Source organism: Pochonia chlamydosporia, chromosome 1 (assembly GCF_001653235.2).
Source record: "Pochonia chlamydosporia 170 chromosome 1, whole genome shotgun sequence".
In the NCBI taxonomy this organism is placed as follows: Eukaryota; Fungi; Ascomycota; class Sordariomycetes; order Hypocreales; family Clavicipitaceae; genus Pochonia; species Pochonia chlamydosporia.
In genome coordinates this window covers 7,820,734-7,845,137 of record NC_035790.1, presented here as the reverse complement: position 1 = coordinate 7,845,137, position 24,404 = coordinate 7,820,734, and the positions used below count along the sequence as shown (strand labels likewise).

Sequence of the window (24,404 nt, the reverse complement as noted above, 5' to 3'; positions counted from 1 at the left end):
GCAAGTGCGCAACAACCAGCAAATGAGACTGCGGCAGGAATGACCCTGGCAGAACTCTGACATGGGCCTGACGAGGATCGGATGGATCACAAAGTGGGCTGAACATGGGCGCTTGCGCATCCGACCGGGGTGTTTGGAAGGATGTTGGTGCAAAAGGGGGGTCAGAGGTTTAATTTGATGCTGCTGACGAGCAAACCAGGAGACATGAACGACAACCAGGGCTTGAGCAGGGCGCTGGAGGTGTGAAGCAGAACATGGCTGCTCAATGTTTAGCCAAACTGGTGGTTCGTCTCAAGGGCTGCCTGGTTGTGCATGTTTCTTGAACTTGACCGTGTGGCGATGGGTAGTTAATGTCGCTACAGAAGCAAGCCCGCAGGCAAGGCTCCATTGTTCCCAGTCTTTTTCATTCTGGCTCATAGTATTCGGTCGCGTGCTCTCCGAGGACTGAGCATCAACAGATGTGTTCCTTTTTTTTTCGTGGCCATGACTGGATTGAAGCTTGACGGCCGACTGAAATTGCTGGACGTCAAAAGAGCATCAAGACCACGGACCACCCCGGGGATACTCACAAATGGGTGACGAAAGCCGATCTGTCAAGTCTGGCTGCATTGATGGCCATATTACAATAGATTGTTCAGTCCAGGGAGAATCCGGGCAACTTGGCAATGAGGGGAGAAACAGAGAGGGCCTGGTTCCGACCGAGCCATGGATCACTGCCCCGTCATAATGAATGCTATGGCAGATCAATCTTCCGGCCTGCTGCTCACAGCACGGCACCATGTTGAAGCCTGACCGGACCGTCCTAGACTTTGCCCTCTGCCAAGGCGCGAGACGAGGGCAGCAGACATCTCACGCCTTTGCAGCCAGCCCATGTCGATGTCGAGCTTTATTTCCACGGATTTCACTTGCTGCCCCTGACGCTAGTCCCGTTTCGGAATAGCCCCAGGACCCATGGTCAGCCACCACATCATCCCAGTCCAAGGTTCAAGACCCCCGCGTGTAACATTGGACCTGACTGGACCTTGAATGTTTGTTCCCGCCCGTCATCAACTTCGTCAAACCTCACATCCAGCCCGGGTTCCAAATTGTGGGACACCATGAAAAAAAGCCTGCTCGTCCTCCCTAAAGTTCCCCAGCATCGGCCCTGTCCATTCTGGAACCGCCGACGATATTGGTTTGGGCCTAATCCCTCGCTTCCTCGCTCCCTTCAATATGGTTCTGCGCCGAGGTGTCGCAGGGACTTGACTCGAGTGTTTTTCCTCTCCGTGTTTACCGCCTCTCAACCAGATGGATGGACTACAATGGGGGACGCGGGCATAACGGTAGCGAACAGAGGATGCTACGCAAGGGCGAGGAATTCAAATTCACAAGCTGACGGCGGAGGCTTGCGACGGTTCATGCCCCAGCTGACTATGGACATGAGATGGCCAGGACTCGGAGCATAATCACGGACTGCTCCGAGAGATCCTACATGAAAAGCAGCTCATTCTTCGGCGGAATATTCTGTGGCTTTTTCTCAAAGAAGAATTCGTGGGCCGATGCCCAGAATGCGCCTCAAACGATCAATTTACCCGTCCTGTGGCACGCTGCACTAATGCATCAGGGCTTGCCAGGCCTTGATTTTCGACAGAGCAGCCATCTTGCAGCTGCAGCTGCCTTGTACAGGATGGACTACAGAGCAAACAAAGTCGTGCATGGATCCGATGGTACACGACACACATCGCGTTCGTTGCACGATACGCAAGCATCCAGGTCCACGTGTGTAAGCAACACGTCGCATGGGCAATTGCAGTATTTGCGGCATTATCGTGTTCATTACGACAAGGGAGTCTACTCTACACAAGGCTGCCTACGCAATTCTGTGATGTCTGCCTCCCGTTCGGATTACACTATCGGCCGTCAATTGCGCATGCTACTCCTCATTGCGTTATCAAACGTCGGCTATCTGCATGCCTTTCACTGTCAGTAAGCTCGGCCTTGCCCGATGGGTGTATTTTGTGCTTGTTGTGCATTCCTCACCCTGAGCTCGGGCTTTGTCAAAGGCGGCAATTGTATGGGGCAATATTGAACGACATGTCGCAACTTTGGAGCCCAATAAAAACAAAGCAAAACAAAAGCACACAAACAATGTCACCGTCATATTGGCTCATTTTATAAACAACATGCGCGTTTGCTACGGACACGGCTGGTCTTGTGCGTATGCAGGTCTGGCAGTGATCAAACTCCTTGCCTTGTCGATCCGTGCGATCAGAGCTTTAAGATTTCTCCCTCTGCGGCGGTGAGATTAATTTGCACGTCTGCTTCATCTGTGTAATCGCGTAGCAAGATCGTGTATCTCTGCGCCGTCCTGGGCCTTCCAAGTCCTTTGAGGCTCAACAATCCTACGCTCAATTATAACATAGCTTTGGAGACACCAACACATCCTTCAATTTAACTGCAACTCTTGCCTTGGTAGTCGGATATTAAATATTCGCGTATCTCTTCTATACAGACCCTCCGCGTATAGGACTTCCAAGCAGCTCCAGACAATTCAGGTTACGAGCCTGGTATGCTACGACGGGACGGGTCCGGGATCTGAAGTAATGCACTGATAGTGTCTGGTGGAGCTGGTGCTTTATCCGGACAGCAGTGGATAACTTCAGGAATCCGGGGAATTCTTTGAACGGGCTAAGCCATTTGGTTGATGCTCTTATATTTGCATGATGTTGAATCTTCACATCCTCGTTTCACAAGCGACTTGGATCCTCAATCCTACATAAATCTCACCATGATGACCAAAGTGTAGTAAAGCATGCACGTCATATCCGTATTCTTCATGTGAAACGAGTACCGAAACTTCATCGTATGGTGCTGATTTCATCAATTCCCAATTCTAGTATCGGTCACTGTATAATACTCCTTCGCGTATTCCAACAACCACCCCTTCTCAATCTTGGTCACATCCCGGATAAAAGTCTTCTGCCCAGTTTCCATAATCTCATGAAATATGACCCAATCTGCCTTCCTATTAAACAGCAACGAGCTCGGATGAGCGTGCATAACCGTACCGCCTTCGACATTGCGAAACGTTCCATCAGGCTGCATACGAGCTGCATGCGCAAAGTAACCCGATGTTAAACATCGCCGAATCTGCTCAGCCTTGTTCTTCATATCCGCCTCGGGCGGTCGACTGGCAGCCAGTGACTCGTCGACCTGGATGTTGAAACGCTCTAGGTACCGCTTCAATTGTGCACGAATACTGACCGCACGTGTCATGGATTTGTAGTTGAGGTGATTTTCGTGACAGAACCGTGCTTCCTTCTTGCCGTTTGTGACAAACGCCGTGTATGCGTTGAGCAGCGTGAGATGATCGCCTTCTTCGGCGGCAAATTTGCGGCGCGAGCTCTCCATGGCTTTTTGCTCGCCTTCGTGGTAAAACCAGACGCTTGTGCCGAGGCTGGTCATGGCTGCGATGGTGAGGATTTCGCTTAGGCAGTTGAATGATGGCGCAGAGAGCAACGTTTTAGCCATCATGGGCTCGACGGCGAGTTCTGCCATGCGGAAACCCAGTGGTCGCGTGAGCTTTGCGTACTCGTCTAGTGCTCCGAGGGAGAAGAGAAGCTCTAATGCCTTGGACATGAGTTCCGAGGGAGGCGGTGATAGGTAGTCGAATCGCACGACGTTGTCAATCCCAAGGGCCTTGAGCTGCAGTATAATTGGCGCTAGGTTGGATCTCTGTATCTCGGGCGGGTTGGCCTCTGGTAAGCTTTGGTAGCTTTCTTCGGTGTAGAGACGGAAACATTTCCCAGGTTTCGTTCTGCCGGCACGACCGGCTCGCTGTGAAGCAGACGCCTTGGATGTTGGGGTTGCAGTGAGTGTTTCAATTCCGGTTTTGGGATTGTAGGCGCGTAATTTGACGAAGCCGCAATCAACGACGTAGACTATCCCATCGATTGTGACGGATGCCTCTGCAATGTTTGTCGAGAATATGACCTTGCGCTTACCGTCGGGCGCCTTATCAAAGACGTGCATTTGTTCCTCTGAAGACAGGCCAGCGTACAGCGGCAGCGGTTGTAGGTTGCCATATTGATCTCCAGCTTGGCCAATTCTTTCGGCCACGGCCTGGATTGCATTGTCAATCTCTTCGCGACCGGTCAGGAAGACGAGGATATCACCCTCTCCTTCTTGCGTGTGGATGTCAATCACAGTGTCGATAGCCCTTTCGACATAGTTTTCCGCGGGAGATTCCAAATACAGTATATCGATTGGATATGTCCTGCCTTCTAGATTTACGATTTTCCCAATCTCGGGCGAGCTATCTCCGTTGCTCGCCGGTTGTTGGTCTTCGCTAGTGCTAGTGAAAAACTTGAGGAAGTCTTCAGCCTGCAACGTGGCGCTGCTGACAATTATCCTTAGGTCTGGTCTTTTCCTACGGATCTTCTTCAGTAGTCCCAGGAGCACATCTGTGCTGATTGAGCGCTCATGAGCCTCGTCAACCATGATAACTGAGTATCTGCTTAGCAGCGGGTCAACCAACGCTTCTCGAATGAGCAAGCCATCGGTGAGGAACTTGATACGCGTCGCTGACGACGTGACATCCTCGAAACGGATAGAGTAGCCAACTTCCTTGCCCACCTCGCACCCAACCTCGTCGGCAACACGAAGAGCGACTGTCGTTGCCGCGACTCGCCTGGGCTACACGTCATTGTCAGTCTGTAGTTCGTTGGTAGTGGACAGGAGCTCGACTGACTTGAGTTACGCCAATGACCTTGCCGTCTGCGCACCATCCCGCTTTTTCTAGAAACTGGGGTATCTGTGTCGTTTTTCCGGAACCTGTCTGACCTATCACTATGGTGACTTGATATGTTTCGATGACATACAACAGGCTGTCCCGGTGTTTGGCTATGGGCAGTAGTGCCGCTGGTCTGTGTAGCGCGGGAATGAAGCTGGTGTCGAGGCTGAAGTCTGCCATTATGGCCGCCACGGGAGAGGGGAGCCTCTGGTACACCAAGAAAGTATCCGTGGTGAGTCTACCTGAAAAGGTTCTTATCCATAATCGCCAAAGTACTCACCAATGGGCAAATCAAGTCTTCCTAAAACTCAATATCAAATGAATCAAATGCCAAAAAGTATAGCTACCCTGGAGACACAGTGATGGAAGTTGGTGCACTGGCGCCACATGCCATGGACTGACGTGTGGCGAAGCGTCATCAGAACTGTGGCTCATCAATTCCTGGTACTGTTGCCTGTGGGGAACGTCATCAGCGGCGCGGCCAGCTCCAACCCCTCGCCTCAATATCACAAGATTAGAGTCAATGGTTTCAGCCTACAAGGCTTCACGTCCTGTATTCTTACTTCCTCCAGCCAAAGACGAACCCGAAATCTCTTGATTGCGTCCTGCATACCAGACTTGTAACACTTTGCACAGACACAGCATCCTCTAGTTTCGAAGCTCGGTCTTACCTTCCAGTCAAGGTCGTAACCATGTCGACTCCAACAGAAACGGTTCGTACCCACAAGGCAGGTTATATTACACTTTTACGAACCTAGGTCGCTAACAAGCACGGGCTTTCATCAGAACAAAACCACGACAGAGTCCGGCGCGGAATCGCCCACGACAGCCAGACCACTCGAAATGGACGACGACGATGTGCAAGACACCAGCGTCATCGCTGACGATGCCGCAGGGGCCAAAGCCAACACCGCTGCCAACACCACCACATCAGAGACACCTGCAGCGGCGACCCCTGGTGCCGAGCCAACAACACAACAATCATCAACAGAAGCTGCACCACCAAAGCCTCCTCGACCCTTGACCGAAGCTCAGAAGAACGAGATGATCTTGAAAGAAGCGTTTCCGACTGTAGATGACAATGTCATCAAAGCTGTACTTAGAGCTAGCGGTGGCAAAGTCGAACCAGCTTTCAATGCGTTGTTGGGTGAGCCACCCCCCCCTATGGATCCCACAGGTGCGGTGAGCGTGTTCTAACGCAGTGCTACTGTAGAAATGACCGATCCCGATGCTGTCAAGAACGAACCCGAGGCAGTGCCACCGCCGCAACCCCCTCGCCCGGAAGGCCGAGCCCAAATGTCCCAAGTTGAGGCAGATGAGCTCTACGCCCGCCAGTTAGCTGAGCACTATGATAATGTCGGCGCATACGAGGCTCGCACGTCGAGCCGCAGCCGCGATGCCGGACAAAACCAAGGCCTCGGTGGCGATGAACGGGAGCATAGTTTCATGGACGACGACTTCCCTGTAATCCGCGAGAATTTGCGCAAAGGATTTCTCGATACGCAAACCAAAGTCAATGGATGGATTACGGGCCTGCGAAAGAAGATTGAAGAGAGCTTTGATGAGACCGAAGAGAATACGCAACGACAGGGTCAACCTTTCCGTCGGCCAGGCGAAACCAGTCGCCGAAGTGGTGACTACGACCGTTATGATGCGGATCCTCAAGTACTCAGCGACGACTTTGCAGGCATCAGATTGTCTGCGGACGGATGTGAGTCTCTGCCTTGTTCCTGAGCAATTACGCCAAGATGTAACTTTCTAATTTTGTGATAGCCGCCGCTCAAGGTAGACCAATGGTCAACTCGGGCATTCATAGACCCCCTCCACCGTCGAGCTCACCGAGACCCGGTAATGGCCGAAGAGTAGGATTCAAAGAGGAAACGGAGGAGATCAACATGTACGACGCTTCGCCTACGGTTCCTCCGAAGGATACACCTCCTAGTTCAGGCACAAAGGCGAGCAAGTGGCAGCCCCTGTCTGCGGTCGAACCGAGCCCCATCACGGACAATGATCCCTTCAGCCTAGGTGATAGCGAGGATGAAAAGGAAGCGAGTAAGGAGAAGCCTAAGGATTCCAAGCTTGATGACAATGAACGTCTCAAGAAGGCCGCAGCGGAGGCTATGGCTGACAACTTGATGGAGCCATCAAAGGACGGAGCGTCGGCAGACAAGAAGAGCTAGGCTGATGCTATCCCGATGATCCGCTTTCTGCATTGCTTTCTTTACCTGGGAGTTTGATGGAGCGTAGGCTGCCTTCAATATTTTTTTGTTTTGGCTTGGATACCTTGTATTTTCTCTCATGCTCAAGTAGCGTGCACGGACTTGCTTGATTTTATCCATCGTAGCATCATCAGAATGTAGAGGAATATTGGATCTGCTCATGAAGTTATCCACACCAGGGTCCATTAACCTGTCGCGTGCCATTAGCCCATTTTGCTCGGTCCCAGGAACAGAAGTAATGTCCTGGGAGGTTGGTAGGGACACAGGGAATATATGTGGAGTTCAGGTTGATTAACAATAAACCATGATGGAGTGTCCCGGATTTGTTGAATGTCAGGGTATGTAGAAGGTTCTCGACTCTGTGTCATGACTACTTTTGGGCACGAGAAGAGGCCAACAACTTTGGAAATAACCTCTTCTAGGCATGCGCTACCGAGAACTGCATACACGACGTCATGGCTAGGCAAAGAGGGGCAACGAGCAGCACAAGGAGGGGAGAGTTTCAACTACCTAGGTATGTAGGTAGGAGGCAAGTTTTCTGGTAGAGTGTAGAGTATCATTGACGGAATTGCAATCCAGGGTTGGGTTTTGGTTCCTGGCCTTGTCCAACCTTGCCGATGCGCCAAGAACGAACATCGTTCCGAAGCAACGGGCCGAAAAAAGGGCATGTTACCCCAATGAGAAAGGCACAATTGCCTTATGTTGAGTCTCCATCATGTACCGGGTACATTTACGGGTATTGCAACCTTGGAGTTGCTCGGGGTTCGTGGAGTATTGGACCTTTGACTTGAGGCGACGGCGAACGCATGGCAAGTCAGTTGAGCACGGGGTCATTTGTGGAACGACGATTGGCTGAAATATTGAATTGTTAGCGCAAGATCTGGCAATGGAAGAACGAGGTAACTACGCCGCAAATCTGGCTGGAAAGGCGGATGAATTGGAGCGGCTGATAGCAAAATATCCGAATATGCTGATAAAATTGTCTGTTTCTATTAAACGGCTAAAATACGGCTGCTTCCGTTTTGGGAATCGTGCAGAATGTGGAGACAGCCAGCGCAACGACATGCAAGCATGGCTTGTCAAGGGTACCGGATATTAACTCGCAGGTTAGAGAGGGCACCCATGAGTCGCTGAGTTGTTAATGAAGCGCACCTCAAGAAACCGACCTAGCTGAATACCCAACGCTGTTTCGATAGCTCGACCCGGTGTGAAGCAATCACGATGCAAGCCATGATGAACTAGATGGGCCGTTGGAGACACCAGGAGAGCACCAAGAGGCCACACCACCCCGCTTCTGAGGTAACAAACTCGCACTCTCACTGCCGCCTCTTGCAACTTGACAACGAAAAGGTCTGGTCCTCGTTGTTCTTCCAGCGTTGAACAGAGTGGAGTTGTTTTTCGATTTCAAGTGAGAGAAAAAAGAGACAGCAAGGCCTTTCCACAAATCGAACTCGTGTCAAATATTGTCAACTTTTACTCGCACATTCGTTGGTATCAGAGACATATCACCTCACGCCTCCGCCCTGCTGCATACCGTACCTTTCAAGGTTCGTATTGGCTTCTGCACAGATTTCAACATACATTGAATTCATTAATGCTGGACCATTGAGAAACGAGCTTACCGGTGCTAACCTAGTCCTACCGCAGGGACATCCAAGGAACAGGTAGTCATTAGAGTTGTCTGCTTAAGCCTTGTCGTACGACGTGGGCACTCTGCAGCCGCCATCGATTACGTTGGCGCTGACTTACGGGAACCTACTTTGGACCTGTCTGCACGAGGATCGGACGGACTACGTCAGACTTACCAAGTGCTGCTCTTAACTCGTTTTCCTGCCTCATTGACCAAGGAAAGGTGCGTACTAGAACACCTGCTGCCAGCCCACTAGGCCCCTTGCCTTTCTCCAAGTTGAGAAAACGGTTTTCCTCTGAGGTTGGATTGGATTCACAGGCAGAGTCAGCAAGTCTCAGATGTCACATGCGCCACAAGATATGAGAAGCGCCTAAGCTGACCTAAACCCCCTCCCAACAGCATCATACCGACCTTGTCCAGGGATTCTTTCCGTATTCACTTACCGGCTCACACCTGATTCAACCGTTCGGTGAGAGGCAAGCAACAAGCTCTTTGTCTTGAGTCCTCTACCTTGCATTATTTGGTGTTGCTGATCATACTCACCCCGCAACATCCCGGGTCTGGCGCCGGGAAATCCCATTTGTCATGTCTTGAATTGGCGCGTTTAGCCTTGCAACTTACAGTGTCACTCTCTACATGACGGATTGACCGATCAACTGCCCTGTACGAAATCCCAATCACCCAACTATAACGTGGCATCACATTTCATCCTGCGCGTTCCTGGCCTATTTTGTTCACGCCCAAGCCTTTAGCTCTCTCACAACTTGCGGCCTTACCAGGCTCCGAGTCTCAACATGTAAGTGGCTTCCATACCCTTGCCTGGTGTTTGGGCAGACAGACCTCCTTCGTCGCTCAAGGTTGCTGACAACATAATTTACCCTGGTGCAGGAAGTTCGGCAAACAAATACAGAAGCGCCAGCTCGAGGTTCCAGAGTATGCAGCAAGCTTCGTGAATTATAAAGCTTTGAAAAAGGTGGGTGCCACATATCGACCTGGCTTGTTATTCCTATTCATCATAGCCATCTACACACTTTCTCCCTAGTACACTTGTCCTTCCATATATTCCATCTCAGTTTCAAACGATGTTGCACACATTCCAGCAATGATGAAGAGACCATTTGACTAACCTTACTCTTACAGCTTATCAAGAAGCTCTCTGCGACCCCGACGTTGGCGGCGCAAAATGATATACTGCGGCAAACTGGTCCCGTGGACTCTCAAGCCGCCCTTCAAGCAAACAAGGCTACCTTCTTCTTTCAACTGGTAAGAATACCCATGATACCCAAAGCATCGTGACACATACCCTGCAGCACCGCCTAACAAACCAACTCGATAGGAACGTGAGCTCGACAAGGTGAATGCCTTTTACTTGCAAAAAGAAGCCGAGCTCAAGATTCGATTAAAAACACTTCTTGACAAGAAGAAGGTTTTGCAGACAAGAGACGGCATCTCGAGACGCTCTTCCAAGTTTACCACACTCGAGGAAGGGTTCCAGCAATTTGCTACCGATTTAAACAAGCTTCAGCAGTTTGTCGAAATTAACGGAACCGCCTTCTCCAAAATCCTAAAAAAGTGGGATAAGACGTCCAAGTCCAAGACCAAGGAGCTGTATTTGTCTAGAGCCGTCGAGGTTCAGCCGTTCTTTAATGCTACCGTCATAAGTGAACTTTCAGATCAAGCCACAACTAGTCTTCAAGAGCTTGGTGCCTGGTCTGATGGCATTCAGGTTAACTTTCAGACCCCGGGTCACGTTGTCACCAGCCAACATTTTATGGGGACAGATGAAGGAGATGCCGATACTCTACTGCTAGATACGGTCATCACTGGAAACCTAGAGACGCTGAGGGAACTCTTGACGAAGATGCAATCGGCCACAAGCTCAACAGATGGAGAGAGCTCTTTACCTGATCGTGTGACTCGGACCTTTTTGACTGCCATCCACGACGCCCCCGAAGAGTCATTGCGCGTTTTGTTAGACACTGGGCTCGTCGACTTGCAATCTTATGATGATATCAACGAGAGAAATTGTCTGCACCAGGCATCTATTTATGGAAAACAGTACGTTTTGGAATGGGGTCTTCAGGCAGGTGTCTCGGTCGACAGGACGGATGTGTATGGACGTGTGCCGCTGCATTACGCCAGCTTGCACGGGCGTCTGGATATGCTCGAGGCTCTACTAAATGGTATGCAAAACACACAATCTGTCAGCAATGTCGTTCCAAACTAATGCGCCTTTGTCAGTGAATTCCGCAACCATCAACCTTATTGACCACGATAACTTTACACCACTCATTCATTCCATTATTCACGGCCATCTCGATTGTGTCCAGCGCTTGCTAGCTCGGTCAGCAAGAATTGATCCAGTGTCCGACTCAGACCACGTCCCACTCAACTTGGCTTGCGAGCATGGCTCCGAAGCGGTTGTTGAGCTGCTTCTGAGGCATGGGGCAAAGATCCTCCCCGACGCTGAAGGGTTATATCCCCAGCACTTGGTGGCGAGATCTGGCAAGACATCACAGTTGCTCCTCCTGCTCAAACAGTTTGGGGCGGATCTGGACCAAATAGACAAGCTGTACGGATGGACTCCGCTTGTCCATGCGGCGAGCGAGGGCAATGTGGACTGCCTGCAGGCGTTGCTCAAAGTTGGAGTTGATGCCAACATTGTTGATGAGAAAGACCTTCCTGCCATGTATTACGCCGCTTGGGAAGGCCATCTTGAGTGTATGAAACTACTTACACCTTTCAACACTCACATCCGGACCAGCCCTCTCGTATCGCAACCGTCGCTTGGGCCTATGGACAGCAGCAGCGCTCCCGGGCCCATGTCGTTGGACCCCGACGCGATCCCTATTCTCGAACTGCCACCGCCCATCATTCCCCTCCGCCGCTACGGCCACAACTTCCTCGATACCAAGACCGTGGTACAAATCAACTTTGACGACACCCAAGAGCAGCCGTTGATTTTCTTCCAGGATGGAAAATACCCGGCAGCGCGGCTGACAATTTCTTCCAAGCTCTCCGATCTTATTCCCAAGAACATTATCCTTCCCTTTCAAGAAGATACCCGCATGGTTTCCTTCCAGGTTGACAATCTAGATACGTTTTCTCTCGACTTTGATGTTTTCCCCACGTATGGCGCCAAAATTATCGCCAAGACGGTGGTATTACCCAGTGTTTTCAAAACCCAGCAAGGAGGCATTACAAAGTGCTGCTTGCCGCTGTTTGATCCGCGACTGAGGGCGATTGGGCAGATCAGTTTCAGCACTCAGGTCATCAAGCCTTTCAAGGGGCAGCCTTTGGAAATTACGGACTTTGAGACGTACTGGAAGGCAACAAGCCAGTTTAATCAACCGACGAACGCTGTGGTTACCGGGTCGAGCCTATCTGGAGATTACGTCCGACTATTCGTGCAGTACACAAGTGATGGGATCCCCGTAATTTGGCCACAGTGGACGATTAGCTGTGGTGGACTGGACTTGCCGCTGTGTCGACTGTCCCTGCAGCAGTTCTTGGCTATTACTGCTCAAAATACTAGTCGTGCTGCACTGCCGAGTTTGCCGACTAGAACAGTCGAAAATATTGCAGAGGTATATCACATCCTCGCCACGGCAGGCGTTACGCTCAAAGATGCTTTGGCCATTCTCCCCCGCGGCATCAACGTCAATCTGCAGATTCTGTACCCGACGCAAGAGGAAGAGAAGGCGCTCGCTCTTGGGCCGGCGTTGGATGTTAACACATTTGTGGACGCTATTCTTACGGTCGTGTTTGACCACGCCCGTGCACAGAGAGCGCAATATCAGTCCCCTGACGTTGCGCGCTCCATGGTGTTTAGCAGCTACAACCCTCGACTTTGTACAGCGTTGAACTGGAAGCAACCAAACTTTCCGGTGTTCTTGTGCAATGACCTCGGCCGCGAGGACAATATCCTCGATGAGAACATGGTGCGGACAAGTGGACGACGAAGCACTTCGATCAAGGAGGTGGTTCGAATCGCGCAAGGCAATAACTTTATGGGGTTGATTTGTTACTCGAGATTACTGGTAAGTTTTGTGCTTGGATGGCAGCATAAAGCGAAGTTTTAACTGACTGTCCCTTTTTTAGGACATGGTACCGGCTCTGGTCGACGCCATCAAATCTCATGGATTGGCGCTAGTTATGGACAAGTCGACAGATTCCCCGGGAACGAGCCCGATGACGGACCCGTTTCCTCGACCACCAAAGGGTGTAGATGGTGTTTTAAAGAACCACGGCATTTTGCGATTCAATGACTCGATAGACATGTAGAAAACTACGAGTGGTACGGTTTTAACGGATGCGAGGCAATCTGCTTAGAGTAATGATAGTTAAGAACAGGTACACTGTTTTACTTTGTATGATGAATGTGTGAGTGTAGCATCAGTATTTACATCCAAACCACGACATGCGTAGTATGTTATAGACCTGGAAGCCAACACATTGTTTTAATCACATGTCTTGTATGTCTTTTGCGTATATTATCATTATTTATCATTCTATTCATTCAAACAAAATCAGTAGGTTTCAAGCCCCCTTATACCCATACTTCAACCCCCCCAACTCCCTCTCCGGATCAACACCCCCCATAACAACCTTCGCCGCCAAAACAACACCATACACAATCCCCGGCAAGTTCCCGACCCCGATCCACGCAAAACTCCCCTCCTCCCCCTCCACAACCAGCCCCATCACCGCCAACACCATCACGAGCAGACAGTTCAGGTACGGGAGATACATCTCCAGCGGGGCCTTCTCCGCGCCTAGACCCCTCCTCAGACGGCGCACGGTCTCGGCCGCGGGGGGGATGTCGTCGCGGCGGATCCAGGCGTCGAGGGGCCCGATGCCGGTCTCGGCAGGGGGAAGCTTGTAGAGGATGTAGGTGGTTGAGAGGAGGGACGTGAGGGCGAGGATGGCGATGATGGGGGTTGGTGGCGGGCGGAGGAGGAGGGGGATGTAGGGGATTGTGGAGAGGAGGGGGAGGAAGAGGAGGGTGGTTGTGAAGGAGGTGTTTGTTTGGGCGTTTTGGGCGGCGAGGTTTGCGATGAGGGTTTCTTGTTCTGCGGGATGTTAGTGGGCTGTGGTATGGGATGGGGAGGGATGGGTGGCGGACCTTGTTCGTCGAGGATTTCGGGGGTGTCTGAGTCTTCGGGGTAGCGGAATGTGCGGCGGAGACGGGCGCGGGAGGATCGTGTTTCCATTGTGGTGATGTGATGTAGGTGTAGATGTGAAGTTGAAGTTGGAGCTTGTGTGGAGCTGACCTACGTATGTATGTATGTGCAGATGTATGTCATGGTGGGGTCAAGTTTATCCACATTCAACGTTATTTACAGGCATTCACATTTACCAACTACACTCTACCATCACCAACACAACACAATGTAAATCTCAGCATCCCCAACAGTCAACATGCTTACAATTGCACAATACTATCCAGCTGCTGCGCCGCAGGCCTCAAATAAAAAATATCCCCCCCCGGCGGCGCCACCAACCTCCCATCCACCTTCTTGGCCGCACAAACGCCCGCCAACGCCGCAGCATGAACATTATCCGTCGCCGCGTACTGCGTAAAATCCAGCTCCGGATACGACCATTTAGAAGCACCGCCCACCGCCGCCGGAATCACAAACTCAACCGCCTTGACGAGCGACTGGCCCTGCGGACCCTTGTACCTGATCAAATCGACGCCCACCTTATTAGAGATGAGCGCCCAGCGCAGGTACGCGCCAAGATTGAAGTTCGCATAGTGGAAGCTCTTTGTGCGGGCTAGTTCATCGGGCTGTGAACCATTCGCCGTGATCTGGTTATTGATGAACGTCTTTGCCAGCTGGGCGAGCTGGCTGGTTAGTTTTCTGTCGCCTGTGAAGAGCGCAATCGCCGCGATCTGCATGTTTGCAAATGTGCCGTGGTTGTTCTTCGCCGCTGCTTCTGCCTTACCAAACGGCGAGTCCTTCAGCCAGACCAGAAACCGGCGGTTCCAGTCTTGAAAGGCTGCCATGTCCTTGGGACTCCAGTCCGGGGCGCCGGTGGACAAGATGGCCACAGCGTCCAGGACATTTGTGTACTCCTGACTAAAGTCGATGACGCCAATGGACCGCCCGTCGTTTGCACACGGCACAATCTGCGCGTGGTTGAGATTCGGATTCATCGCTGTTTTGGGGTCCGTGAACCACGTCTTCACAATCTTGGCGGCGTGTTTCGCGTACGCCGGTTTGCCGGTGTAGTACCACGCCAGGGAGAGGACGTAGGTCGAGTTGAACATGCGGCTGACGTTGAGACGGTCCGTGTACTTGTCGACTTCGGGGTTCCGCTGGCCGTCCTTTTCGGTGTAGGGACACCCGTCGGGGGAGTTTGGGTTCGGCCAAAAGTACGGCGCTTGGGAGGCGTAGTCGTGGAGGGTGCCGTTGGGGGGCGCGGTGCTCTTGCTGGTGACGGTCCAGGGGCCCTTGTCGAGCCAGTAGTCTGCTTGGCGGGTGAGGATTTTGAGGGCGGACGTGAGCTTTGGGTCGCCGGCTTGGAGGCGGTGTTTGGTTTGGGAGAGGAGGTGGCCGTCTATGACGGGGGTTTGGGGGATTTGGGGATGTGATGAGGCCGTGGCTGTGAGGAGCCATGTTAGAGGGAGGAGGGAGACGATGTGCATTTTGAGATTTGTTTGTCAATTCAAAATGTCTAGTTTGGTGAGCTACGATTAGGAATGGTTGGGCGTTGGAGCATATTGTATAAGTTTATATTCTTGGTCCGGGTAAATCGTCGTGTTAGTCTGGCTGGGGCGACGATCTGGGGAATATGGGGTCAAGTGTTGTATTGTTCCACCAATGGGACTATACGATGACGGGACGAGATGGACGACGGTGTATTTGCCTCAAATTGATGCTTGAATGTGCGGGATAAGCGTGGGATGGGGGAATGGGTTGGTGGAAAATTGTGCGAGTGAAGAGTTGGAGTAATAATAATGGTCAACTCGATGTGTTGTTGTCGGTTGCTTTTGACAGAAGCATGCTTTGCTTGGTGAGTTGGAACTGGGGAGGAGCAGTACTGGTTATTGATTTTTATTAAAAGGACTATAATGTGATGCCACCACAAAGATCGATTTTATTTTTACCTAGAATACTTTTACTCTTGCCCTCGTGAATTGCTTAATACTAAATACTTACCAATCTTCTTTAATGAAATAAAACAAGATAAAGTAACCACAGACTTGTAAGCCCAATGAATTACCAAGATTAGCCTTCCTCTGGGTGCATGTCAAAGCATTCTGATAGACTTCACCATTTGCATCTCCTGTGCATCCTAGAAAATGCTATACAAATACAATAAATTGCACGCACGACTATGACCGTACGCAGCCAATATATGCCCATGGCGAGTCTATCCCCTCCCTGCACTCGGCACTCTCAAGCCACATTTGCATCATCTCCTGATCTCCTCTCCTCAGTCCAACACCCCGCGTCACTCAAGCTCGAGCTCAAGCTCCAAGCTCCATCCAATCGTCACCGTGCATCAAATGAGAGACGTCCATCGAATAAAACACCACAATCCAAGACACAACACCACCAACCATCTCAGCCCACTGCATCACCACTCCTAACCATCCGGCCACCGGCCATCAACTTCAACCCCCATCATTTAAATACCCCATTTCCCCAGATTTTACATTTTACATTTTACATCCAGTCCCTCACACCAACACCCAGCGGTGAATCCGCAACCATCATCACCATGTTCAACCCCGGCATCATCTACATGCTTGTGAGTCCCCTCTCCCCCCTCGCATCACCACCCTAACAACCACAGGCCAGCGTCTTTCTCTTCGCCATCGCCGTGTAAGATATCCCCTCTTTCACCTCTTTACCCAACTCTAACAAAACCAGCGTCATCCACTACCACACAAACCACCTCTCCCTCCCCCTCTCCCCCATCATCACCATCCTCAGCATCATCCTCCCCATAACCGCATTCCTCAACGCCTACATATACCCGAACCTCCTCCGCTCCTCCCACACCTTCACGTCCGGCAGCATCGCCACGCGCCTCGCCCCCGTCGTCCTGCAGGGCCTGCAGGCCATCGTCACCGCCGTCCTCGCCACCCTCCTCTTCGAAGGCGTCGTCCCCTCCCCCGCGCTCGCCTTCCTCATCGACTACGAGTGGGACAAGCTGTACCAGGCCAAGGACGCCGACTACATCATGCTCATACAGAACACCTACGACTGCTGTGGCCTGAACTCCGTGAGCGACAGGGCCTATCCGTTCTTCTTCGTGCCCGGCGGGAGCTGCGCCGAGGTGCACGCCCGGACGAGGCCGTGCAGGGAGCCGTGGACGGCGGCGCTGCAGGTTGCGTCGGGGATCGACTTTGGGGTGGTGCTGGTGGTGGGATTGATGCAGGTGCGTTTTTGGCTGTCACGGATGATGATGATGATGGGAGTGCTTGCTAATGTGTGGCAGATGATTGGCCTTTTGATCATGCGCGAGAGGACGGCGTGGTGGACGGCGCTGCGGACGGAGGATTGGAAGCCGTTTAGTGAGACGGATGACGAGAGTGCGAGACGGCTGTTTACTGTTCCCGAGGAGAGTGAGGATTCCTCGGATAGGGGGGAGTCGAGACGCGGGTATGGAGCTGTAGAGGCTGTTGCTGGACCGTCTGACGAACAACGAGTTGATGGGTGATGGTAATGTGTGATAGCATATGGTGTGTTGTTTATTTTTCATCAGCGAGGGAGTTTGAAAGGCACGGGATAATCATATGCCGGAGTTTGATACCATTTTTTTTCTTTAATAATACGCTTTTGATTTACTATTTTGTTAAATGGTTATTTACTTCTTCTCAACTCCAACGCCTCTTTGCCGAGCTTCGCCAACGCAGCCTCGTACTCATGCACTCTCTCCTCTCCCATCTCCTCTATTCTCGTTCTCTCCACCTTTTGCGCTCTTCTGACGGCCTGGTTTTTCGCAATTTTGCCCCAGAACCAACCGCTTTCGTCGTCGCCTACCAATGTCCATGAACATCCAGATCGTCCAGCGCGGGCTGTTCGACCCACGCGGTGGACGTATGCCGCTACACTCGCCGGTAGGTCATAGTTGATGACGTGCCCGAGCTTGGGGATATCGATACCTCGCGCCACGAGATCGGACGCGATGATGAGGCGCACGGGTGACGAGGGCGTTGTGAATGCGCGGAGGATCTTACGGCGGATGTGCGTTGGCGTGGTGGATGTTAGGGTGCTGATTTGGCTGGTGAGGGAGCTGTCGAGGAGGGTGAGCAGGCGGGAGAGTCGGAGGGCTGATTCGTTGGACTTGGTGAAGATGAGGGAGATGGGGAGTTGCGATTTTGATGTCGGCGGCGAAGGTTTGTGTGAGCTGGAGGCGTCTGAAGTGTCTGAGTCGGAGGATGTATCTGAGTCTGAGTCTGAGTCTGAGTCTGAGCCTGAGTCTGAGGACGTATCAGAGCTGTCAGACTCCGACTCCTTATCCGCCTGCAGCGTCGATGAAGAATCCCCATTTCCACCACTCGTCATGTGAGATCCCCTCAAAAGGTCCAAAAGATACAGCGGCTTAAGGTTCGTCTCGTGCACACGCACCGCAAACTCCCGCAGGCCAACCGGCAAAGTATGCTCCGCGACCTGCACGGCTCCGTCATTCTCCAAGACAATAAGCTGCGGCCTCCTCAGCGCCAGCTGATTCAACAGACTGAGGTCCCTCGTCAAGGTAGCGCTGAGAATGACCTTGCGGACGCCCGAATAAGCCATATCCGGGAAGTCGCGGGCACTAAATCTTTCCACTTGAAACTTTTCAAGAACGAGGTCCAGCCAGCCCTGGAAACTTTGCGCGAGGAGCTTGTCGGCTTCATCGACAACAAGCCAGCGGACGTAGTCGAGGCTGAAACCAGGCGTTTGCTCAATGTGCTCTACTAGGCGACCGGGTGTGCAAATCAGGACGTCTACCTTGGAGGAAAAGTCAACAACTTCGCCTTTCCAAGGTCCGAGCCGGGGGTCGCCGCTATTGGTAGCCTCAGAATCCAACGCATTGTCAACATCTGCGGAAGACGGTTGCTTTGCGCGCCGTTGCCGCTGTTCTTCTCGTATGCATGCATACGCCTCGGGGTCGTATCGTGATTCCCGTTCAATAAAAGCCTCTTGCTCAGATTTTATAGCTTGACTGCCAATGGCTACTCCAATGCGGACTCGTTTCCGGGGTTCTCCCTCGTAAGCTTTGGCGCAGTTCTCAAAGACTTCTTGGGCTTGTTTGACAAGTTCTCGTGTTGGAAGGACGACCAGAGCTCTCAACCTTGTGACGACACTGTTGCTAATGTCGCGAACAATAGGTAGTGCGTATGCTAGTGTTTTGCCAGATCCTGTGGCTGCGGACACTAGCAAATCTCCTGGTCGGTGTTTGCTTGTTGGAAGGAGCAGAGGGATCGCAGCCGTTTGTACTGCAAATGCCTCAGAGTAGCCCTTCTCCGCTAGTATCCGCGCTGGTCGTGGCAGGATGCCTAGGTCTGCAAACGGGGCCTTTGTGTCTTGCGCAACTCGTATGGGGTTTGCTAGCCACGGAGGGAGTGTGTCGTACGTTGGTTTGCTTTCGTCTTCAGGTACGGGAATCGGTTGGGGTAGCGGTTCCAAACCGTGTGATTCAACTGATTCCTCGTCTGACTCATCCTGCTTGTTTCGAGCGCCTTCGGTAGCCAACTTTATAGACTTGGTCTTGCGTTCTAAAACGGCCTTGTGTCGTGCCAGCTCGTTCGCATCCTGCTCATCCGCATCTTCTTTGACCGTCTTCTTCTTCTTCTCCCGCTTAGGCCTCTTTTCCTTTACTTGTGTCTTTGACTCGTCGATGGCTGGCGCTTCGTCCATCTCCACGTCGCTGTCCCTTGGCTTTTCGTCCACCGTTTGAGGCGCATCTTCAACGGCCATGGGTTCTTCTTGCCGTGAGTTGGTAGCATCATCCTCTTCTTGTGGTTTTGGGGCCGATTTTGGAGCGGCAGGTTTTACCTCCTCGTCAGAATCGTCCGAAGAATCACCAGCCTTCGTCCGTTGCTTTCGCTTCCTCCGATTCTTCTTCTTCTTCTCGCCCGGCTGCGAATTTACCGCTCCATTGTCGCCAACAGAGCTGTGAGGTGCACGCCCATCGTCCTTCGCAGTCCTAATCTTTTTGCTTCCGGACCCTTGTGTTTCGGTTGCGGCCTCTCGTTTCCGCTTCGGTGTCGAGCTGGCGTCATCGTCGAAATATTGTATTGACTTTTGCACAGCAACAGGCGCGGCTGAGGGCTTCGTTGTAGCCTTGGCACCGGGGACGTAGCGAGTGTAGCTGAATTCCTCGACAAGTTTTGAAGCTATGGCGTCTGACTTGGGAGCTGGTGAAGAGACAGGTAAAGCTGAGGCCGTCGACGCGGCAGGCGGTGTGGCCTTTGCGCCTTTTGGCGGAGGCACATACCTCGCGTACATGTCGTACGCTACTCAACTTCCTCAGAATAGGATCCAAATATCAGGAATTTGGATTCCAAGCAAACACCACACAGTGAGATTCAGAAACCAACAAAAGCCAATTGTTTTGTCTCCAAAAATTTGGGCGGGTCACATCTTATCGCAATTTTGCCATGCTTCACCGCTGTCTTATCGCCCAATCCCCACCTAAATTAGCAAACCCCCTGCACTAAAGTGGCTTGAAGCTTCCGTCAGCAGCACAGCTCTCATTTGATGTGCCAGATTCGCGTCCAACTCCATACAGACCAGACCAGGGGGGTTGTCTCTGTCTCTGTCTCCAGTCCAGTCTGTAGTCTGGCCAGACCATGAAAGCAAAGACTCCATGTCTTCATGAAGCCCACGACACAACAACAAACACATCAATCATCCTCGCCACGTCAATCATACAGCTGGGCCATGTCGCATCCCTCACATAGACTTTTCTCTCTCACACTTCATCGTCAAAATGACTCGCCGGCGGTACAACATCGCCATGGTCAGCGACTTCTTCTTCCCGCAACCAGGAGGCATTGAATCTCACATCTACCAATTATCAAGCAAGCTCATTGACAGGGGACACAAAGTCATCATCATCACCCACTCGTACGATGACAGGAAGGGTGTTCGATATCTCACCAATGGTCTCAAAGTGTACCACGTGCCGTTTCTCGTCATCTATCGCCAGGGCACCTTTCCCACTGTGTTTTCCTTCTTCCCTATCCTCAGATACATTTTCATCCGGGAGCAGATTGAGATTGTGCATGGACACGGCAGTCTAAGTTGTTTGTGTCACGAGGGTATCTTGCATGCGAGGACCATGGGCCTGAGGACCGTGTTTACAGATCATTCGCTGTTTGGGTTTGCCGACGCGGCAAGTATTCTCACGAATAAGCTGCTCAAGTTTATCCTCAGTGACGTTGATCACAGCATCTGTGTGAGCCACACATGGTACGAAGCAAACAACCTCTCCCACCTCAAGCCCATATATTCCCCTCACAACTACTGACATGAACTCAACAGCAAGGAAAACACTGTCCTCCGCGCCTCTCTAGACCCGTTGATGGTCTCAGTCATTCCCAATGCCGTGGTGGCAGAAAACTTCCGTCCAAAAGATTACCCGTCATCTCCAGGCGCAGGCTTCGCGCCAGACCCGTCACCTCAGCGTTTAGGTCCCAACGACATGATTACCATTGTCGTCATCTCGCGCCTCTTCTACAATAAAGGCACCGATCTTCTCACTGCCACCATCCCGCGCATCCTAGAAAATAACCCCAACACGCGATTCATCATTGCGGGATCTGGTCCCAAAGCCATCGATCTAGAGCAAATGATTGAGCAAAACGTCCTCCAAGACCGTGTCGAGATGCTCGGCCCCGTCCGCCACGAGGACGTTCGCGACGTCATGATTCGCGGCCACATCTACCTCCACCCATCACTCACAGAAGCTTTTGGCACCGTCATTGTCGAAGCCGCCAGCTGCGGGCTATACGTAGTCTGCACCCAGGTCGGCGGCATTCCGGAGGTGCTGCCATCCCACATGACAACATTTGCCAAGCCCGAAGAAGACGACCTCGTCCTGGCAACCTGCAAGGCTATCACCGCCGTGCGTGCCGGCAAAGTCCGCACAGAAAAGTTCCACGAGCAAGTCAAGAAGATGTACAGCTGGTCCAATGTGGCCATGCGCACGGAAAGAGTGTACGACGGCATCACAGGCACGATTAGCGAAGAGGAGTTCTACGGCTTCGACACGGGTGGCTACAATGGCAGCAGGGTGCGCAACTTCGCACTCATTGACAGATTAAAGCGCTACTATGGGTGCGGTATCTGGGCAGGAAAGTTGTTTTGCCTGTGCGTCGTGATTGACTACCTGTTCTTCTTGTTTCTGGACTGGTGGTTCCCGCGGGAGAATATAGATGTTTGTCCCGACTGGCCGCGGAAGTTGCTGGAAGAGAATGGGAAGAGGGAGGGGAGGAGTAATCGGTCAAGCACGTCACAACCAAGAGTTGGCCATGATTAAAGATTTATGAGAGTTTTCGCACAATTGCGCAGCGAGGGTTTGTATCTCATTACGGAGACATTAGAACGGCTTGGCGTTTAGGTACAGCATAATCTTGGTCATGTATAATGTATTAATCATCGTATCAAACTACAATCGCTAACATTCCACACCCTCAGTATATCTCCCAGCCATGTACAAATTCCCATCCAATTCCATCCCCTGACCCTCTTCCGTCCCAATCTACCACTACTTCATACAACACCATGGTCATCATCACCGCCCATCCTCACGAGCATTCGCCCAATCAGGCTCATACCCAACCAAGGTCCTCAACGCCCTCCACCACCCCAACTCCTCCGTGTCCTCATTCCTCGCCTCATCCACCAAAACGCCAGTCGGCCACGGCACACTCATCCTCCGCGGCATCCCCCTTGGTGCAACAACCCCCATCGGCAACCGTCTCCCTGCCACGGCCGGGAAGAAGCCCTGCCTCACCGGCACAACCTCACCCGCAGTCTGTCTCGCCGGCGCAGCCGCCGCACTCTCCTCCGACGCAGAACTCGTCTCCGACGCCTCCTCATCACCATCGCTCCTATACCTCCTCAGCAGGCGTCCCACCCACGCAGGCATCTTCCTCCCCTCCCTGACCGCCTTGTTCACCCGCCTCAGGCGCACGGTATCCGCATACACGGCCAGCAAGGCCGCCACCACGCCCGGCACAACGAGCACCCAGTATACGAAGAACAGGCTCCCTCCGGCGGTGAACTCGCCCGCCATGGAAAACACACCTGCTACAATCGAAAACGGCAGCAGCACACCCCCCATGTAGGACAGGCGGTTCAGCGCCCTCCTATCCTCTTTCACTGCCAGCGCCAGTCTGTCGTTCTGGCTGCCGGGCGTGGGGGGTGGTAGTTTCCGCTCTATACGCTGGAGTTTGTCGTGGAACGCCGTCACCATTTGTAAGTACGCCGAGTCTCGTCTCGACGGGAGCAGTTTGCTCAACTCTTGCCATTTTTGGGCGTGGACGTGCGTTTGACCCTGTACACGCGTGCAGTCGAGGATGTTGTTCTCCATGCGCTGGGATATGATTTCCAGGATGGGACTCGCCTGGTTCGGTCCTCTGTCCATTTGTACGGCTGCGAGGAGCAGCGTCCACTGCTGGAGGGCAACCTCTGTGGCAACCTCGTGGACTGTACTTGGTGTTCCGTCCTGAAGGAACTTTTCTAGAAAGGACTGCGGGCGACGTCGTTCTCGCCATCGGGAGTACAAGTTGTCCAGGGCGTCGGTGGTCGTGCCGGTAAGGCGCTTGACGTTGTTTCTGAATGCTTGCTTTCCGATGGTAGCAGGTGAGATGTGCGGTGGGAGGAGTGCCTCCAGCGGACCATCGATGATCATGACGGCTATACAGTTAGAACCATTTTCCCATTATCATCTTCTTTTTCATCTCAAAACAAAGGGAGAGGATGGGGACATACACGTCTTTTCCCGCTCACTACTCCACCACGACATCCGCCGCCAGTATCCAAACGTGCCGACCAGCATCCCATCCCAGCGGTACAACGTCCCATCAAGGACATACGCCTTTCGCGAATCCGGCGACACGCACAGCATGTTCTCGTCCGCCATCCACCTACTCTCCGGTAACGTAATCTCCGAAGACCTCGACGCAGGCATCGCCTCTGGGATACACAGCTCCTGCACCTGCGGGAAATCAATCTGAAAAAAAGCCATCTTCTCCTTGGTGCCTGCTTTTGCGTTTTTACTCTGACCCTGACCCTGGGTGCGTTGATGTTCCTCCTTCCCCCGGGGAGGTATATACCTCGTCCGATAGATGTGACAGTCAAAGAAACCAGGGTCCACGTCCATCCGCACAGCCAGCTCAAACGCCAATCTGGCATGCAGCCCATTCAGGATAAACATCTTGCGCTGGTCAGGGTACTCGTCGTGGTCGCGCGTCAGAAAGTCATCTATCTCATCCCAATTCGAGAGCTCGAGATGCACGGGCTGGGCATCGTCAGGGAGAATAAGAACATGGGCAATAGGACCGCTGGGACATGCTGTTTTGGTGCTGGACGAATCTTCCTCGGGGCTCATTTTGAAAAAAAAAAAAATGTAGGCTCTATGCTGTTTGGCTATCGCATCTTACAGCCTGATGGTTGGGGGTCTTTTTTTTCTTTTATACCAGACCCGATTTCGTGAGTTGGAGGGGCGCTGCGCTCTGCACTCTTTCTTTTCGATCCATCACGTGTGACGTGCATCAGCCTCAATGCAAGTGGTTGGTTTTGTGACGTTGAAATTGGTTGGACTTGCACATGGC

General features: G+C 52.3%; 9 protein-coding genes across 9 annotated transcripts; 4 read left to right on the top strand and 5 right to left on the bottom strand.

Moving 5' to 3' along the window:
- Positions 1–2,859: 2,859 nt before the first annotated feature.
- Positions 2,860–4,951, bottom strand: VFPPC_13199 (ATP-dependent RNA helicase DHX8; the record flags this gene model as incomplete). The annotated part of the gene is made up of 2 exons (XM_018290976.1): positions 2,860–4,674; positions 4,730–4,951. The coding sequence occupies 2 exons, from the start codon at positions 4,949–4,951 to the stop codon at positions 2,860–2,862; spliced, it is 2,037 nt and encodes a 678-aa protein (XP_018138857.1).
- A 512-nt stretch (positions 4,952–5,463) lies between these two features.
- On the top strand, positions 5,464–6,951 carry VFPPC_02071 (CUE domain-containing protein; the record flags this gene model as incomplete). Its single annotated transcript, XM_018281787.1, has 4 exons — positions 5,464–5,484; positions 5,558–5,918; positions 5,985–6,482; positions 6,545–6,951. 4 exons carry the CDS (start codon positions 5,464–5,466, stop codon positions 6,949–6,951), a joined length of 1,287 nt encoding a protein of 428 aa, XP_018138856.1.
- A 494-nt stretch (positions 6,952–7,445) lies between these two features.
- Positions 7,446–12,904, top strand: VFPPC_02070 (ankyrin repeat protein nuc-2; the record flags this gene model as incomplete). Its single annotated transcript, XM_022428264.1, has 6 exons — positions 7,446–7,504; positions 9,509–9,593; positions 9,761–9,883; positions 9,957–10,803; positions 10,862–12,660; positions 12,722–12,904. 6 exons carry the CDS (start codon positions 7,446–7,448, stop codon positions 12,902–12,904), a joined length of 3,096 nt encoding a protein of 1,031 aa, XP_022284113.1.
- A 255-nt stretch (positions 12,905–13,159) lies between these two features.
- Positions 13,160–13,833, bottom strand: VFPPC_18164 (hypothetical protein; the record flags this gene model as incomplete). Its single annotated transcript, XM_022429817.1, has 2 exons — positions 13,160–13,692; positions 13,746–13,833. The coding sequence occupies 2 exons, from the start codon at positions 13,831–13,833 to the stop codon at positions 13,160–13,162; spliced, it is 621 nt and encodes a 206-aa protein (XP_022286036.1).
- A 212-nt stretch (positions 13,834–14,045) lies between these two features.
- Positions 14,046–15,272, bottom strand: VFPPC_02069 (exported protein; the record flags this gene model as incomplete). Its single annotated transcript, XM_018281785.1, has 1 exon — positions 14,046–15,272. The coding sequence occupies one exon, from the start codon at positions 15,270–15,272 to the stop codon at positions 14,046–14,048; it is 1,227 nt and encodes a 408-aa protein (XP_018138854.1).
- A 1,079-nt stretch (positions 15,273–16,351) lies between these two features.
- Positions 16,352–17,296, top strand: VFPPC_16693 (tetraspanin Tsp3; the record flags this gene model as incomplete). Its single annotated transcript, XM_018294446.1, has 4 exons — positions 16,352–16,381; positions 16,427–16,455; positions 16,504–17,014; positions 17,075–17,296. 4 exons carry the CDS (start codon positions 16,352–16,354, stop codon positions 17,294–17,296), a joined length of 792 nt encoding a protein of 263 aa, XP_018138853.1.
- Positions 17,297–17,439: 143 nt separating this feature from the next.
- VFPPC_02068 (ATP-dependent RNA helicase dbp6) lies at positions 17,440–20,070 on the bottom strand (the record flags this gene model as incomplete). Its single annotated transcript, XM_018281784.1, has 1 exon — positions 17,440–20,070. One exon carries the CDS (start codon positions 20,068–20,070, stop codon positions 17,440–17,442), a length of 2,631 nt encoding a protein of 876 aa, XP_018138852.1.
- A 484-nt stretch (positions 20,071–20,554) lies between these two features.
- VFPPC_02067 (phosphatidylinositol N-acetylglucosaminyltransferase GPI3 subunit) lies at positions 20,555–22,105 on the top strand (the record flags this gene model as incomplete). The annotated part of the gene is made up of 2 exons (XM_018281783.1): positions 20,555–21,036; positions 21,109–22,105. The coding sequence occupies 2 exons, from the start codon at positions 20,555–20,557 to the stop codon at positions 22,103–22,105; spliced, it is 1,479 nt and encodes a 492-aa protein (XP_018138851.1).
- A 255-nt stretch (positions 22,106–22,360) lies between these two features.
- On the bottom strand, positions 22,361–24,181 carry VFPPC_02066 (hypothetical protein; the record flags this gene model as incomplete). The annotated part of the gene is made up of 2 exons (XM_018281782.1): positions 22,361–23,487; positions 23,563–24,181. 2 exons carry the CDS (start codon positions 24,179–24,181, stop codon positions 22,361–22,363), a joined length of 1,746 nt encoding a protein of 581 aa, XP_018138850.1.
- Between the last annotated feature and the right edge of the window lie 223 nt (positions 24,182–24,404).